General features: G+C 38.4%; 2 protein-coding genes across 34 annotated transcripts in view; one reads left to right on the top strand and one right to left on the bottom strand.

Annotated features, from left to right (window-relative positions):
- The window catches only part of ERAP1 (endoplasmic reticulum aminopeptidase 1), a 36,752-nt gene extending 32,008 nt beyond the window's left edge, over positions 1 to 4,744 (top strand). For all 3 annotated transcript variants that reach the window (XM_036308272.1, XM_036308274.1, XM_036308273.1), the window contains exon 19: positions 4,311 to 4,744. In XM_036308272.1, coding sequence (XP_036164165.1) covers positions 4,311 to 4,466 — 156 coding nt within the window. In that variant the 3' untranslated portion in view covers positions 4,467 to 4,744. The remainder of the gene's footprint in view (positions 1 to 4,310) is intronic.
- A 1,357-nt stretch (positions 4,745 to 6,101) lies between these two features.
- CAST (calpastatin) overlaps positions 6,102 to 14,462 on the bottom strand; it is a 110,646-nt gene continuing 102,285 nt past the window's right edge. For 29 of the 31 annotated variants that reach the window (XM_036308279.1, XM_036308286.1, XM_036308292.1 and 26 more), the window contains 2 exons: positions 9,076 to 9,141; positions 6,102 to 8,166 (listed from right to left, as the gene is read on the bottom strand). In XM_036308279.1, the coding sequence (XP_036164172.1) occupies positions 9,091 to 9,141 (51 nt within the window). In that variant the 3' untranslated portion in view covers positions 6,102 to 8,166; positions 9,076 to 9,090. The remainder of the gene's footprint in view (positions 8,167 to 9,075; positions 9,142 to 14,462) is intronic. The other 2 variants (XM_036308277.1, XM_036308280.1) reach the window with 2 other exon arrangements.

Below are 14,462 nucleotides of genomic sequence, written 5' to 3'. Positions count from 1 at the left end.
CTTAAGTGACAATTAGCGAGTAAGTATGGGGTAGACAGAATATTTTAAGGGTGTGATGAGTAAGAAATGAATTTTGTCGCTTGGTAGGTGTTCCTTTTGGGTGCTGTAGTATTTTTAACATAAGCAAAAATCAGTTGTGAATGAACTAGTAAAAACTGTGCCTCTTCCCAAATACATTAAGAAGTTTTAGCCTTGCCATTATGAAGTTCAGAGCTTAAAGGTTACTTTAGATACGGAATCCGTTTTGGGATGATAAAAGTGATCATTGGAAGTGTAAATGGCTGAAGTGATCATCCAGCCATTGCGAAAGAGGTAGGTCCGGAATCCAGGTTCTCTACTTCCAAGTTCATGATTTCCTGCTACTTATTTATATGCCATCTACTTTTCAGAAAGAATTTTAGGCAACTTATAAGGTCCAGATATAAAATAAATGTTAAAAAAAGAACACAGAGCTGCATGATGGACAGAAAGAGGTAACTGTCTGAGGATTTATGCTGAGGGTAATTTATTGCACTCGAACCCTAACGTTATCACAGCTTCCCTAGCTGTCAAGGAAAAATGAGAAAACAGCATGAGCTATCCTCATTGTCTGGGAAGAGGGAACCACAAAAACGTACTTTTTTCTGAGTCTTAAACTGAGGAATCGGATCAATGGGTTGTTTGTGGTGTCCCTTCTATGATACTGTTTTCTGTAGTAAGGCCGTAGAACAAACTTTATGTGGTTTCAAAACTATGCTGCGTTTAGATAAAATCTGAGTGCCAAATATTAATTTTTTAAGGAATAGTTTCATGTGTAGTCTGATTACACCTTGATCCAGCTGTATAAGGAAGAGTGCTTTGCAAATGCAAAAGAAATGTCATGTCCCCAGCCCCACCCGGGCTTGTAAAATTAACTTGCACATGATATCTCAAGCTTGACCTCCATTGAGGACTACAGCTGTGTGATGACCGCAGAGTTGTCCATAGACTGTAACTAGCTAGATAGCTGTCCATAGACCAGATCTGTGGCAACAGAATATTCTATTCACTCGCTTGTTCATTTGCTTTCTCATTAATTCATTCAAGATGTCCTACTCTTGCTATATGGCAGGCTTGGTTTGGGTTCTAGGGAATGAAGATGAACAGAATAGACAAAGCCTTGCTCTTATGGAGCTTAAATTCTACCGGGGGAATCAGATAATTACAATTACAGACAAACAACCTTTGTCAGGTTGAAGAGTGACTAAGGCAGTGGTTCTCAACCTTGGCTGCACATTAGAATCACCTGGGAATCTTTTTAAAATCCTGATTCCTGGGCCTCATCCTCTGGAGATTGTTTCTTTGTTATGGGCTGGGGCCACAACATTAGTAACAAAGAAACAGAATTTCTGGAGGATGAGGCCCAGAAATCAGGATTTTAAAAAGATTCCCAGGTGATTCTAATGTGCAGCCAAGGTTGAGAACCACTGGACTAAGGCAAGGTAAGGATAGAGAGTGCCTGGGGCGGGGAGTGGTGCTATGTTTTCTAGGATGACTCGGAGACATTTCGGTGGACATCAAAGGAAATGCAGGTATCTAGGAGGAGAGTGTTGTGTGCATAGGAAACATCAGGTGCACAAACTGAGAAAGGACATGGAAATGAAGAAGCCTGAGATACTGCCATCATAGAGAGCGTCCTACTGCCTTTAAAACATAGGAGTCCTCCTGAGCCTTTAAAACATAGGAGTCCTCCTGAGCCCTGCCTTCCCCTCACATGTAATCCATCCCCGAGTCCTGTTGGCCCTGTCGGCCCTGTCTGTGGTATATGCATCGTATCTCTGCACTTCTCTCTGCCACTTATCCCATACAAGCTTTTCTTATTTATTTTTTTTAGTCTGGTCTATGGTGATCACCTCCTAACTGGCCTCCCTCCTGCCACTTGCCATTAACCAAACCACTTTCCACATTTAAAACTGAATTGACCCCCTTCTTGTAACCCCACCTATTGTTCTTGCAATAAATTCCAAACCTCTTTCCTGTGTGCCCAAACTGGGATGACCTGGCTCCTGTACACCACTCCAGCCAGTTCTCACTTGCTCTCCTTGTTCACTCTCTCTCGATACTCCAGGCACTCAGCCTCCCCCTGCTCCTGGGCCACCAGCTACCAGTATTTCTCTGATCTCAAAGGCTCTGCACTTTCTTCTCTGCCTGGCTGGCTCTTTGCCCAACTTTTCGCTGGAAAGGCTCATTTTATCCTTGCAGTGGTTCTCAACCTTCCTAATGCCGTGACCCTTTAATACAGTTCCTCATGTTGCGGTGACCCCCAATTTCATTGTTACAAATTGAACATAATTAAAGCATAGTGATTAATCACAAAAACAATATGTAATTATATATGTGTTTTCCGATGGTCTTAGGCAACCCCTGTGAAAGGGTTGTTCGACCCTCAAAGGGGTCGCAACCCACAGGTTGAGAACCACTGCTTTAGAGGTTCCAGCTCGAGGGTCACCTTTCCAGACCACTGTGTGTGTAGCAGGCCACCCCCTCCACAGTTACTGTCATAGCCCTAGTTTATTTCACAGTTTATATTAATCAAAGTTTACTGCCTGTCTTCCAGGGAGACGGTAAGCTCCCTGAGCGTAGGGTGCTTGTTCGATTCACTGCCACATCCTCGGTTCTAGCGCAGTAGCTAAGGCAAGGGGTGAATAAGTACCAATGTAAATAGGCGTGACTAAATGGATGAGGTTGCAGCCCTGACATAAGCTGCGTTTTAGGTTCTGCACCTTACCGCATTCTATAACTACATCCTCTGCAATGTAGAGATGACCCTCATTTAACCAATGAGGAGACTGAGTCCCAGAGAAGTTAAATTATTTGCTCAAGGTCAAACAACTTAGGGTAAACCTGTTTTTCCCTGTATCATGCTGCTTGTTGCACAGGAAATGTTCTCAAGGAGGCAGTTTTGAATCAAATACTCAGATGACATGCTGCGTTTCCTAAATCAGGTCATATAGGAGAGAGACTTCGGGGGTCAGAAAAAAAATTTAAGAGCAAGTGTTAAAACTGGTTTTGTTGCCAGTCTTGTAGGTGTTCTTTAGTGGTACTATCGTGATGGGCTCCTTAGGTTTAGGCAGTTTGACCAAGGGGTAAGACTGTCGATGAGGTGTGACTGTTGAGGAGTGCTCAGGGTGCTTTTTTAGCTGAATATCAATTAATCTTGAGCTCTGAGGGGGAAAGAAGGTTGAGCTGCAACTTGGGACAGAGAAGCAGAGTGTCTTCTAGGCTGCTGCAACAGGAGGGCATGCCTCTAAGCTCATTGAAAAGGTGCACTGGGATAATTTTGAAACCACCTTGCATCATTTAAAATTGGGATTTGGTCTTTCAAAAACCTATTCTTACCCCCTCTTATTTTCAAACTCGTGATATTATGGCATGGTGGTGGTATTTTTTTAGTGTTTTTTTTTTTTTTTTAAGGAATTAACTGTCTGGAATCAATGCTGAATAGACAATACTTCTTGGTCTAGACTTGCTTTCTGTCTACAAAATCAAAAATTGATGGATTAATGCTGTGAAAATTTATGGGAAAAGGTTAATAACTCTTTAAGGTGAAACAGAGTAGCAGAGTGATCAATGGTGTGGCAAAGCGGGCCTATTCCTCCTGTGAGCTTAAAGGGGCCCAGATACCCAGCGATGAAACAACAAAAATCTATTTTCATGGAGGGAGCCAAGAGTTTCTTATCTCTTTAAAACTATGGGGAACTTTGTGTGGATTTTATCTTAAGGGAACAATACCTGAATTGTGGATTAAGATAATAAAAACTTGGCAAAGTTTGGGGTATTACCACCATAACTTGCTAAGAACCCCATTCCCCACAGTGTTTCTATAATCACACACAAGGCCAGGTCCGTGGAGAAAGACTACACTTATGTGGTTGAAACTGTTTTGCTTGGCAAAGAAGACACTCTGCACATTCTGCTCTTTAGATACCATGTTTAAAAAAATGAAGTTAGCATCTGTGTGTCTATAACAGAATACACATTAAATAGACACACTCAATTAAACCTTAATTATAAAGTGGTAAACAGTGAAGTCTTTTAGAATCTGGCAACTGTGAATAAACTAAAAAACTGCAGAGAAAAAAACGCACACACAAAACTTGACATCATGAGGCATGAGCTCATTTCATACAGCTTAAGTTTGTGTACATAATTGTATCCAGACACCTGGCACTGCCTTCCGTATAGAATTTTGACAAATGCTAGAATTTTGGCTTCAGTTTTCTTTTAACGAGCCTGGACTTGTATAATGTAATAAAGCAAAATTTTAAAAACTCATTTTTTTTTCTCACAAGGTAAAAGAATTCTTCAGCTCTTTGAAAGAAAATGGTTCTCAGCTCCGTTGTGTCCAACAGACAATTGAAACCATTGAGGAAAACATACGCTGGATGGATAAGAATTTTGATAAAATCAGAGTGTGGCTCCAAAACCAAAATCTTGAACTGCTTTAACAATCCGTTCCTAGTTGGTTTCTGTGATCTCTAATTACCTAAATTTTGTTGAATACGAATACCTTCAACCTAAAGATGGCTGTTTGGGCTCCCCACTGAAGACACCTCCTTTTTCTTCTTACTCATTTGACCGATCCTGTGAAAAGCCTGGCTGTTAATATTTCCATCAATGCGTTATTTCTATTGTGTGTTTCATTTGTAGGTGTTGCCCCCAATGTAAACCCACGTGGTGGGTTTTTCACTGCTGAAGAGTAAAGTACCATATTCTTTTTTTTTTTAAAATATGTTTTATTGATTTTTTACAGAGAGCAAGGGAGAGAGATAGTTAGGTGTGAGAAACATCGACCAGCTGCCTCCTGCACATCTCCCACTGGGGATGTGCCCACAACCAAGGTACATGCCCTTGACCGGAATTGAACCTGGGACCCTTCAGTCTGCAGGCCAACGCTCTATCCACTGAGCCAAACCGGTTTCGGCAAAGTACCATATTCTTATTTTTTATTTTATACTTAAGCCCCACAGCCTCCAAACCCTTCCCTCCCATGTGTTTGTCATTCAGAAACTGTCTTTGTTAGTCTCCGTGGAACTCTGTGAATGGTGGGAACTACTAACAGTGACCATTTAGATCTGCCTTTTAGATACCATGTTTTAAAAAGATTACGTTAGCATCTGTGTGTATATACAGCACACACATTAAATAGACACACTCAATTAAAGCCAGGATGTGTGATCTGTTTCTACCTTCTCTTCTTTGCCCATGTCCAGGGGCGAACGTGGGGCCGCCTCCTCGGGCTTCCTGGCCCTCTGGCTTGTGGTCAGTCTCCCAGGAAGGCAGATTGGAGCTGGGGTGGGAGAGAGGAGGTGTGTGTACTCCCCTAGTTCCCTTCAGGCTGCCTCAGGCTGGCCTCCACTGAAGGTCTCCCGCTCTGGAGGTGGCCCCTTTGCCCACTGAGCCTCCCCCATCTCTGCCTTCTAGCAACTGCTTCCTTCTCATCCCCTCAGGATGAGGGGAGAAGTGGCAGCCTGGCTTTTACTAGTCTTGGCTGTACCTGTGGTTTCCATATGTCCCTGCCCTGCCTCTGCATAAAAACAAAACACCACCTTGTATGACACCCTCTTCAAGTAATCCTAATTGGAGTGTCATCTACTCCTCAGGGATCCTGACCCATAGTGTCCCTTCTGAAACAGCAGAGTGCCTTCAGGTCTAGAGAAGGAACCTGTCGCTTGAAGTTGAACCTGAGAGCTGTTGGTCCTTAGGTAGGTGCTGCTTCCCCTCCCTGCTCATTATTTGGCCTAGTTTACAATTCCTGAGTTACTCATTATTGCCACCTATTGCCAGTAAGTCATTGCAGTCTTCTGTAAATGATGATGTATTGTGAAACTGAAAATATTTGCTTATATTCCTCTAAGTGAGAAGTCTTTTATGAAGTTTTTAATGTACCGCAGAATTTAAGATAAAGGAATGTGAAAGGGAAAATGTCAAAATGGAGGAATAATGACTTTTCTGGACCTAAATGCGTTTACAGTTCCTTTTTTAAACATATTGCATGTTTTAATGGTTTGAGAAACAGAAACAGAAATCACTAGTAATTTCTACCCCAGGCATTTTCCTTCCAAAAACATACAAAGCCAAGATTTGAGTGTAAAATATTTTTAATTGTATTTTACATCTTACTTAATGAAATACGAAACGTGGAAATAGTGATCTTCAGTTTGGTCACCTGAGGAACCTACTTTCCGTTGCTTTTGGAGAAGTCCATTTCCTAAATGGACACAATATTGCCACAACAATGTGCAAAACCTGTTTGATAATAAAAGGTTATAATTTACCTGTAAGCAGATATTTGCAATTATTTCCTCCTAATTAGATGGGTGAAAAGGACTGCTTTGGATGCTGAAGCTGACTCAAGCCATCATTAATTACAGACACCCAACTCTTGAAGACATTTCTAATAAACAAAAAAAGCATATTCAGAGTACCTTAAATGTTTACTTTTACAGGCATTCCTTAAATCTCGGGATTTTGGTATGTTGTTTAAAAATACTATATATGCATCAAGTTAATAATACTGCAGCCATATCCTTGCAAACACATCTGTCAGTGTCTAAGGTTTTACCTTTTTGAACAAACAAAAACACCCCACTTTGTACTACCCAAATGGAAGAATTAGAGACATAGTTAAAATCCCTCAGGAAACATGTGTTTTATTTTCTTGTCAGTGCCTTGAAGAGGTCTGTTTAGTCACCATAACACTGGCTTATATTTCCCAGACGTAGAATAATAGAAAAATGCCCCGTGTCTCTGATGGGACAGACATAGCATTTAAAGTGGGTGAAGCTTGAAATCCCATAGGTACTGCATGATTTTTAAAAAGAATTTATAAGGGTATTAACAAAATTTGACGCCCATTATAAGCAGTGTTATTGTTTTTGTCTCTCTCCCCCCCTTATTAGACAGTATTAGTGGTGATATATTTACTGAAGTCAGCTAAGTCCTAATAAATAAAACCTCCACACAAAGGCTAAGGAAGGCTGTGCTCTCTGAAATAAGAAATTCCAAATCAGTGTATGATATGTACCTGATATCTTTTCCTGCATTCACTACTGGGAAGTAAAGATGAAATTATCAAAATCTCATCAATGACATCAGTGCTATGTTCATGAGCAATTCAGAAAGATCTAAGAAACCATTCGAAGTTGCAGGACAACAGAGCCTAGTTCTTAAGTTTCTGTGAGGGGGAAGGGAGCGAATTTTTAAATTCCAGATTTCTTTTTTTAAAGCAGAAGTTCGGTTTTGTATTGGGTAAACCTAACTTCCCATAAAGGCAGGTGCTATACAGTGCAACAGACTAAGCAAACAACCGCTACTCAGGTTTTATATAGCGTGAGTGGAAGCACAGCGTAACATAGTAAACCAACAGAGTTCAAGCCATATGAATATTCTGAGTAGATTTTATTCTTGGGACTTGCTATGCAGTGAAATATAGTCTGTATCTTGCTCTTCTGACTTGATTCAAGTCTCAGTAAGTATGTTTTGCGCGGTTATAAGGTGCATAAGTCCTAACCTCTGGCAAAGAGTTTAACCTGAAAAGAGGCGCAGTGCTTCCTGGTCTGTCCAGGTTACCTATCAATTCATTATTAGCAGCCCAAGAGGAGATATGTGCCCGATGTACAATATTTAATGGGCTTATAAACATTAACCCAGAGAAACATCAAGTACAGTTCAAAAGCCCAAGGGGAAAGGGGTAATGAGAAATCAGAACATTGACGAATGTTTACAGCATTGTTTTCCAAATGCTAACAATAACAACAAATTAAGTGCAAACCAAAAATACTAATGAGATTTACAGGCACTGCGTGTAGAATGTGCAAAATTTTGCAAAGGTTTTTCCTGTTATTTTTTTTTTGTGTGTGTGTTGCTTTAAGAAACTATCAAATATATCTCTTAGAAATATAAAGTTCCCTTCTCTCCCAACTGCAGGCAATTTTTAAAAATTCAAAGTTTATCAATACTCAGTACAATAGCACAGGTGAACCAGGCAAATTCACTTTCTGGGAAAAGAATAACAAACCAACGTTTAGGATGTCAAAAAACTCAACAAAGATCACTGTCTAGAAGCCACCCAGAAAAATTCGTTGTCAAAGCCTTTTGTTCTTCAGAAGTCACCAACCACCAGCTGAAGATTTTATATGTAGATACCTTGAAAAATTCAGAGAGAAATCCAGTGAACCACTTTGGTATGTAGTTTTTGTTGTTGTTACAAGGCATAATAAATGTAACATTTAGCAAAAGCATATATATATATATATACACACACACACACAAGAAGGAATTTCCTAGAAGTAAACATGAAAGTGGATTATTCATATAATTTTTTTAAATTTTGGAGGGAGTCTTTAGAGTAGTCCTCATTAGCATACCTCCCTCATTATGGGAACTAAAAGTGGAACATGGTGAGAAAAATCTGTATTTTTATTTCCTTTAGGCTTTGTTTGGCAAGCAATTATAAGCTTTTATACTTTAGAATAAGATCTCTTCTTTTTCAAGTTAAGGGTCCAGCTCTCAAGATAGATCTCAGAGATTCCCTCATCAATGCAAGCTCCTGAGTCACCATAACGTATAATCAAACATAGTATTTGGCCAAAAGTAGTCAATCTTTTCCTTTGCTCTTGGTTCCAAAAACCCTGTAATTTCCACCAGACCTTAAGGGGTACTTCTCACCCCTCATGTCTTGGTATCAATAACAAGGGGCATTTTACTATAAGAGGTAATACAACATGCTAATTTTGCTTTGCCACAGTAATCTGCAAAATTATGAGCATTTGGGTTTCAAAGAGTCAGCTAGACTTAGATGGTCATTTTCTTCAAGAGCCTGGTCTAATACTTTAAAGAGCTCTTATTATAAGATTGTTTTTTAATATTTCAACAGCACAATCATCCCATTTTGTGCTTTTCAGAGAATTACTCTATAGATTTTGCAATGTGCATTTCATGCCAATAGTTGAGAACATGAAATACTCAAGAAGTAGACTTAGTTTCTCTCGCCTTGAACACATTAGGTTGGTAGAAGATACCGTTGCCCTCATTTGCAACAAACATCCAACTTACCAAATAGTGTGAACTTTAACTTGTATTTTTTTCATCAGCTTTTGGCTTGGAAGTTTCCTCCTTTGCCTAAAAGGGAAAGCAAAACCATGATAGAGCTCTTTCTTTTCTGGATTAAGTATCATAAAACTGATCAACCAGAAGATCCTTATGAGGAGATGGGCTTCTAAAAATTAAAGGGGCAAAACTTGGTAGTCAATTAGGGAAAATGAGATGGTTCTTTCTAATTATTTTTGTATTTAGCCAAAACACTCTGAATTCTTCCCCTTCAAGTTTATAAGTTAAAAATAACCTTAAGTGATTCTAAATGTTTTTCTTTAGACTTCCGTTTTGTTTTGTTTTTTTAAGACCAAGGTAATTAAAAAAAAGAATATGTAGGTGTTCTTGGATGGAATTGTTCATTCATTCTACAGTGATTCCTCTCCCTGCAATGGGGGGTATTGCTGGCCAGCTAACCCACTCAGCATGGAGGGTTATTATGCTTTCTACTTTTTGTGAAAGGGTTGGTCATATGCTTTGTATAACTGAAGTCAAATAGTAAGCAGATTAATCTATTTGAGATAATGGCATGAGCAACTTTTAGATTTCACATGTAGGTGAGATCATATGTTATTTGTCTTTCTGACTTATTTCACTTAACCTAATGTCTTCAGGGTCCACCCAGGTTGTCACAAATGGAAAATTTCATTCTTTGTTATGGGCAAATAATATTCTATTTTGCATATATACGTCACAGTTTTAAAAATCCATTCATCCTTAGATGGACACTTAGGTTTTCATATTTTGGCTCTTATAAAAACTGCTTTAGTGAATATGGGGCTGTACATAGCTTTCAGAATCAGTGTTTTCATTTTCTTTGGACAAATACATAGAAGTTAGATTGCTGTGAAAAATGCCATTGGAATTTTGGTAGGAATTGCATTGATAGACTTTGGGTGGTAAGGACATCTTAACAATGTTAATTCTTCTGATTCATAAACATGGGATATCTCACCATTGGTTTATGTGGTCTTTGATATCTTTCAGCCGTCACACAGTTTCTAGTCTGCAGATCTTTCACTTTCTTGGTTAAATTTATTCCTGTGTTACTGTTTTTTGGTGCTATTGTGCATGGGATATTTTCTTTTTCAGATGTTTCATCATTAGTGTAAAGGAATACCAGTGACATCTGCATGCTGATTTTTTTTTTTTATCCTGAAAATTTACTAATTAGTTCCAACACTTTTTTGGTTGACTCTTTGGGATTTTCTATATACAAAACCATACCAGCAAACACAAACAATTTACTTTTTCCTTTCCAATCTGAACATCTTTTATTTCTTTGTCTTGCCTAAATGAGCTAGCTAGGACCTCCTATATTGAATAGAGTATTGAGTAGGAGAGTGGGCACCCTTTTCTTGTTCCTGATCCTACAGGAAAAGCTTCAGGTTTTTGTGGTTTTTTTTGACATTGACTATAATGTTTGCTCTGGGTTTGTTGGATATGGCTTTTATTATGTTGAAGTATGTTCCTTCTATACCCTATATTTTAAGTTTTTTTTTATCATGAAAAGATGCTGTAATTTACCAAATGCTTTTTTTGCATTTATTGAGATGATCATGTGATTTTTATCTTTAATTTTATTTATGTGATATATTACATTTATTGATTTACGTATGTTGAACTCTCCTAGCATCCAGGGATAAATCCCAATTAGTCCTGGTGTATAATCCTTTTAATGTGTTCCTGAATTCAGTTTGCTAATATTTTTGAGAATTTTTGCATCTATATTCATCCTTATTTGGTTTTGGTATCAAGGTAGTGATGGCCTCGTAGAATGACTTTGGAAGTGTTCTCCCTTCCTGCTATTTTGGAAGCATCTGAGGAAGCTTGGTGTTAATTCGTCTCCAAATGTTTGATAGAATGCACCAGTGAAGCCATCTTGTCCTGGGGTGTGTGTGTGTGTGTGTGTATTGGGAATTTTTTGATTACTTATCCAATCTGTTTACTCTTCATTGGTCTGTTCAGATGTTCTGTTTCATCCTGATTCAGTCTTGGTAGGTAAGAAATGTTATCATTTCTTCTAGATAATGTAATTTGTTGCCACATAATTATTGATAGTAATTTCTTATGTTCCTATGAATAGTTGTAGTACCAGTTGTAATATCTCCTCTTTCACTTCTAATATTATTTATTTGAGTCTTCTGTTTTCTTAGTAAGTAATAAAGGTTTGTCATTTTTTTTCTTTTTGAAGATCCAGCTTTTAGTTTTGTTGATCCTTTCTACTGTTTTTCTGGTCTCTATTTTATTTCCACTCTGATTTTTATTTCCTTTCTCTGTTGGGCTTAATTTGTTGTTCATCTGTTCCTCAAGGTGTACTAGTAGATTTAGGTTGGGTTTTTTCTTCTTTTCAGACTTTTCTAAGTTCTTAATATATGCATTTATTGCTATAAACTTTCCTCTCAGAACTGTTTTTGCTGCATTCCACAAGATTTGACATGCTGTATTTCCATTTCTACTGGTTTTGAGATAATTCTTATTTCCCTTTTAATTTCTCCTTTGACCCATTGGTTGTTTAGAGTGTTGTTTAGTTTTCACATATTTATAGATCTCTCTCCTTCTTGTTCATTTCTAGTTCCATACCATTGCAGTTAAAGAAGATAGTTGGTATGATTTCAGTCTTCTTAAACTTGCTAATTTTTGTGATTCACAAAATTCATAAAATTGTCATGATGTATGGTGGAGAATGTTCCAAATGCAGCAGTAGAATGTGTATTCTGCTGCTATTGGGTGGAATGTTCTTTGTATGTCTGTTAAGTCAATTTGTTCTCAAGTACGGCTCAATTCCCACATTTCCTTGTTGATTCTCTGTCTGATTATCCATTTCTGATAATGTGATATTGAAGTCCCTTACTATATTGTTGTTTATTGTATATCTGTCCCCTAAGATTTGTTAGTATTTGCATGTTTTGGTGTGAAGTCTATTTTGTCTGATATGACTACACCTGTTTTCTTTAGGCTCCTGCTTGCTTAGAATATTATCTTCCTTCATTTTGAACCTCTGTGTCTCTTTAGAGCTGAAATGAGTCTCCTGTAGGCAGCGTGTAATTGGGTCCTTAAAAAAAAATTCTTCCACCTGCTCTGTGCCTTTTGATTGGTGAGCTTAATCCAGGTGATTATTGATATGTAAGGACTTACTGCTGTCATTTTATATCTTGCCTTCTGGTTTTTCATAACTCTGTTGTTTTCCTTCTGATCTGTCTACCTTCTTAAGCTGATAGTTGTTCATTTGCCCCACCCCTACCAACCATTTTTTGTTTTGTGTCTCTGCTCTATATATTTTTGTGGTTACCATGCAGTTTACAAACAAACAAGCAAACAAAAAACCCACTGCCTGCGTGTGTGTGTGTGTAGTGGCCAGAATCATGTTACTGACAGAATATTGACACTACAAAGAAATTTGTGTTATAATCAACTTTGCCTTGACAATTATTGTAAACACTTTGTTCATTTTATTCACAGACAAAATCTATTGGGAAATTATAAAATTATTTAAAAATTGAAAAATTCCTTTTTCTGCTGATAGCGACTTATCTTTATTCACCTATAAAGGTTGTACCCTTTTACTCCTCCCTTTTATATTTTAACATGACTTATCATCTTTTTTATGCTGTGAATTTGTTATAAATTGTAGCAGCTGTATTTTTAATGCTTCTTTCCTTTAACCTTTATGCTATAATTGTTTAACACACCTTTCTGAGAATTAGCATTTTCTAATTTCGAATATCACTGTAATCAACGTTTTGTGTACTGTTCTCTTTGCTTTTCAGTGTGAACTCCTTTTAGCATTTCTTGAAAGGCAGTTCTAGCTCCCAGCGCCCAAGCAACAAACTCCCTCAGCTTTTGTCTGTCTGGAAAAGTCTTTACATCTCCACATCTGAAGGGTAACTTGGCCAAAATGAATATTCTTGGCTGGCAATTTTCATTTTTCAATGCTTTGACAATGTCATTCCACTCTTTCCTGGCCTATAGAGTTTCTGCTGAGAAATCTGCTGGTATATTAATGGGGATTCTTTTCTTTTTATCCCTGACTGTCTTTAAAATTCTTTATCATTGACTCTTGACAGTTTCATTATACTATGTCTTGGAGAAGATAATAAGGCGTTCTATTAGCTTCATGGACTTTTATGTTTAGTTCCTTCCCCAGGTTTGAGAAGTCTCAGCTATTATTTCTTTAAGTAAACTCTCTGCCCTCTTCTCCTTCTGGTAGACCCATTATTCTTACATCGCCTTTTATAATGGAGTCTGACAGCTCTCATAGGGTTTCTTCCCCTTTAAAGTCTTAGTTCTCTCTCCTCTTCCACCTGAATAATTTCTAGATTCTATCCTCCAGACTGCTTAATCTTTCTCCAGTCTTATCTGCCCCATTTCCAATGCTTTTCTAATGTATTCTGTATCTCATTTATTGAATTCTTTAGCTCCAGAATTTCTGGTTGGTTCTTTTTTGCAATTTTTATGTCTTTGATAAAGTACTCCTCTGTTCATTAATTATTCCATTAGTTAATTGAATTGCTTGAGTTTTCTTATAGGTTGTTGAATATCTTCATAACAACTATTTTGAATTATCAGTTAGATAAGAATATTCCATATGTCTTTGAGTTTGGTTGCTGCAAAGTTGTGGTTTTCTTTTTGTGATACTGTATTGCTATGGTTTTTCATAGTGTTCGATGAAATGTGCCTCTACCATTGCATTTGAAGTAACAAATGCCTTTCTTATTCAGGTGATGCTTTGTTTACTGTGATTCTGTTTAACTGACTGGCAATTAGAATACTTAGACTTTTCCAGACATTGGCTGTACAGCACAAGTTTTTGGTTTCTCTTACTAGAGCTGATTTGCTGCTAAAGTTGGGAGCGTGCCTGTGAAAATAAGCTGGCTTTAAAAAAAAATTGAAAGGCTGGTGGCAGTGTGGGGAGAGATACATGCTTAGCACATGGGGCTTTGGGTGTGCCCATGGCCGGGTAGGGGGATCCTCGAGTAGGGGAGTCCTGGAAGTCTGTTGGCAGACTTTTTGCTGTAATTCAGGCAGAAGTGAGTTACCCTCAGTTCTGTTTCTGTCCCCATCCCCCCAAATCATCACTGCAGTCTCTCCTCAGAGAGAGCACTGGGCCCGCCTTGCTTCAGCATGCACTGCTGGGAAGATCCCCACCTACTTTTCCCCCTCCACCTCCTCTGCCAGCAAGGTTGCCACTATGCCACCATTCTCCTGGCTCTACCTCCTCTGCAGTTTAATCCACCCCTTTCCAGATGCACAGACGGAAGGACCCATCAGGTATCATCTGCAGTCACATGTGCTCAGTTATGAAAGTCTGAAGAGTTGTAAATCCAAGGGGAAAGGAAAAAGGATCGACT

This window comes from Myotis myotis, unplaced genomic scaffold (genome assembly GCF_014108235.1).
Source record: "Myotis myotis isolate mMyoMyo1 unplaced genomic scaffold, mMyoMyo1.p scaffold_m19_p_5, whole genome shotgun sequence".
Taxonomy (NCBI): domain Eukaryota; kingdom Metazoa; phylum Chordata; class Mammalia; order Chiroptera; family Vespertilionidae; genus Myotis; species Myotis myotis.
Note: the sequence above shows the minus strand (reverse complement) of the source record. Positions and strands in the feature narration are given on the sequence as shown.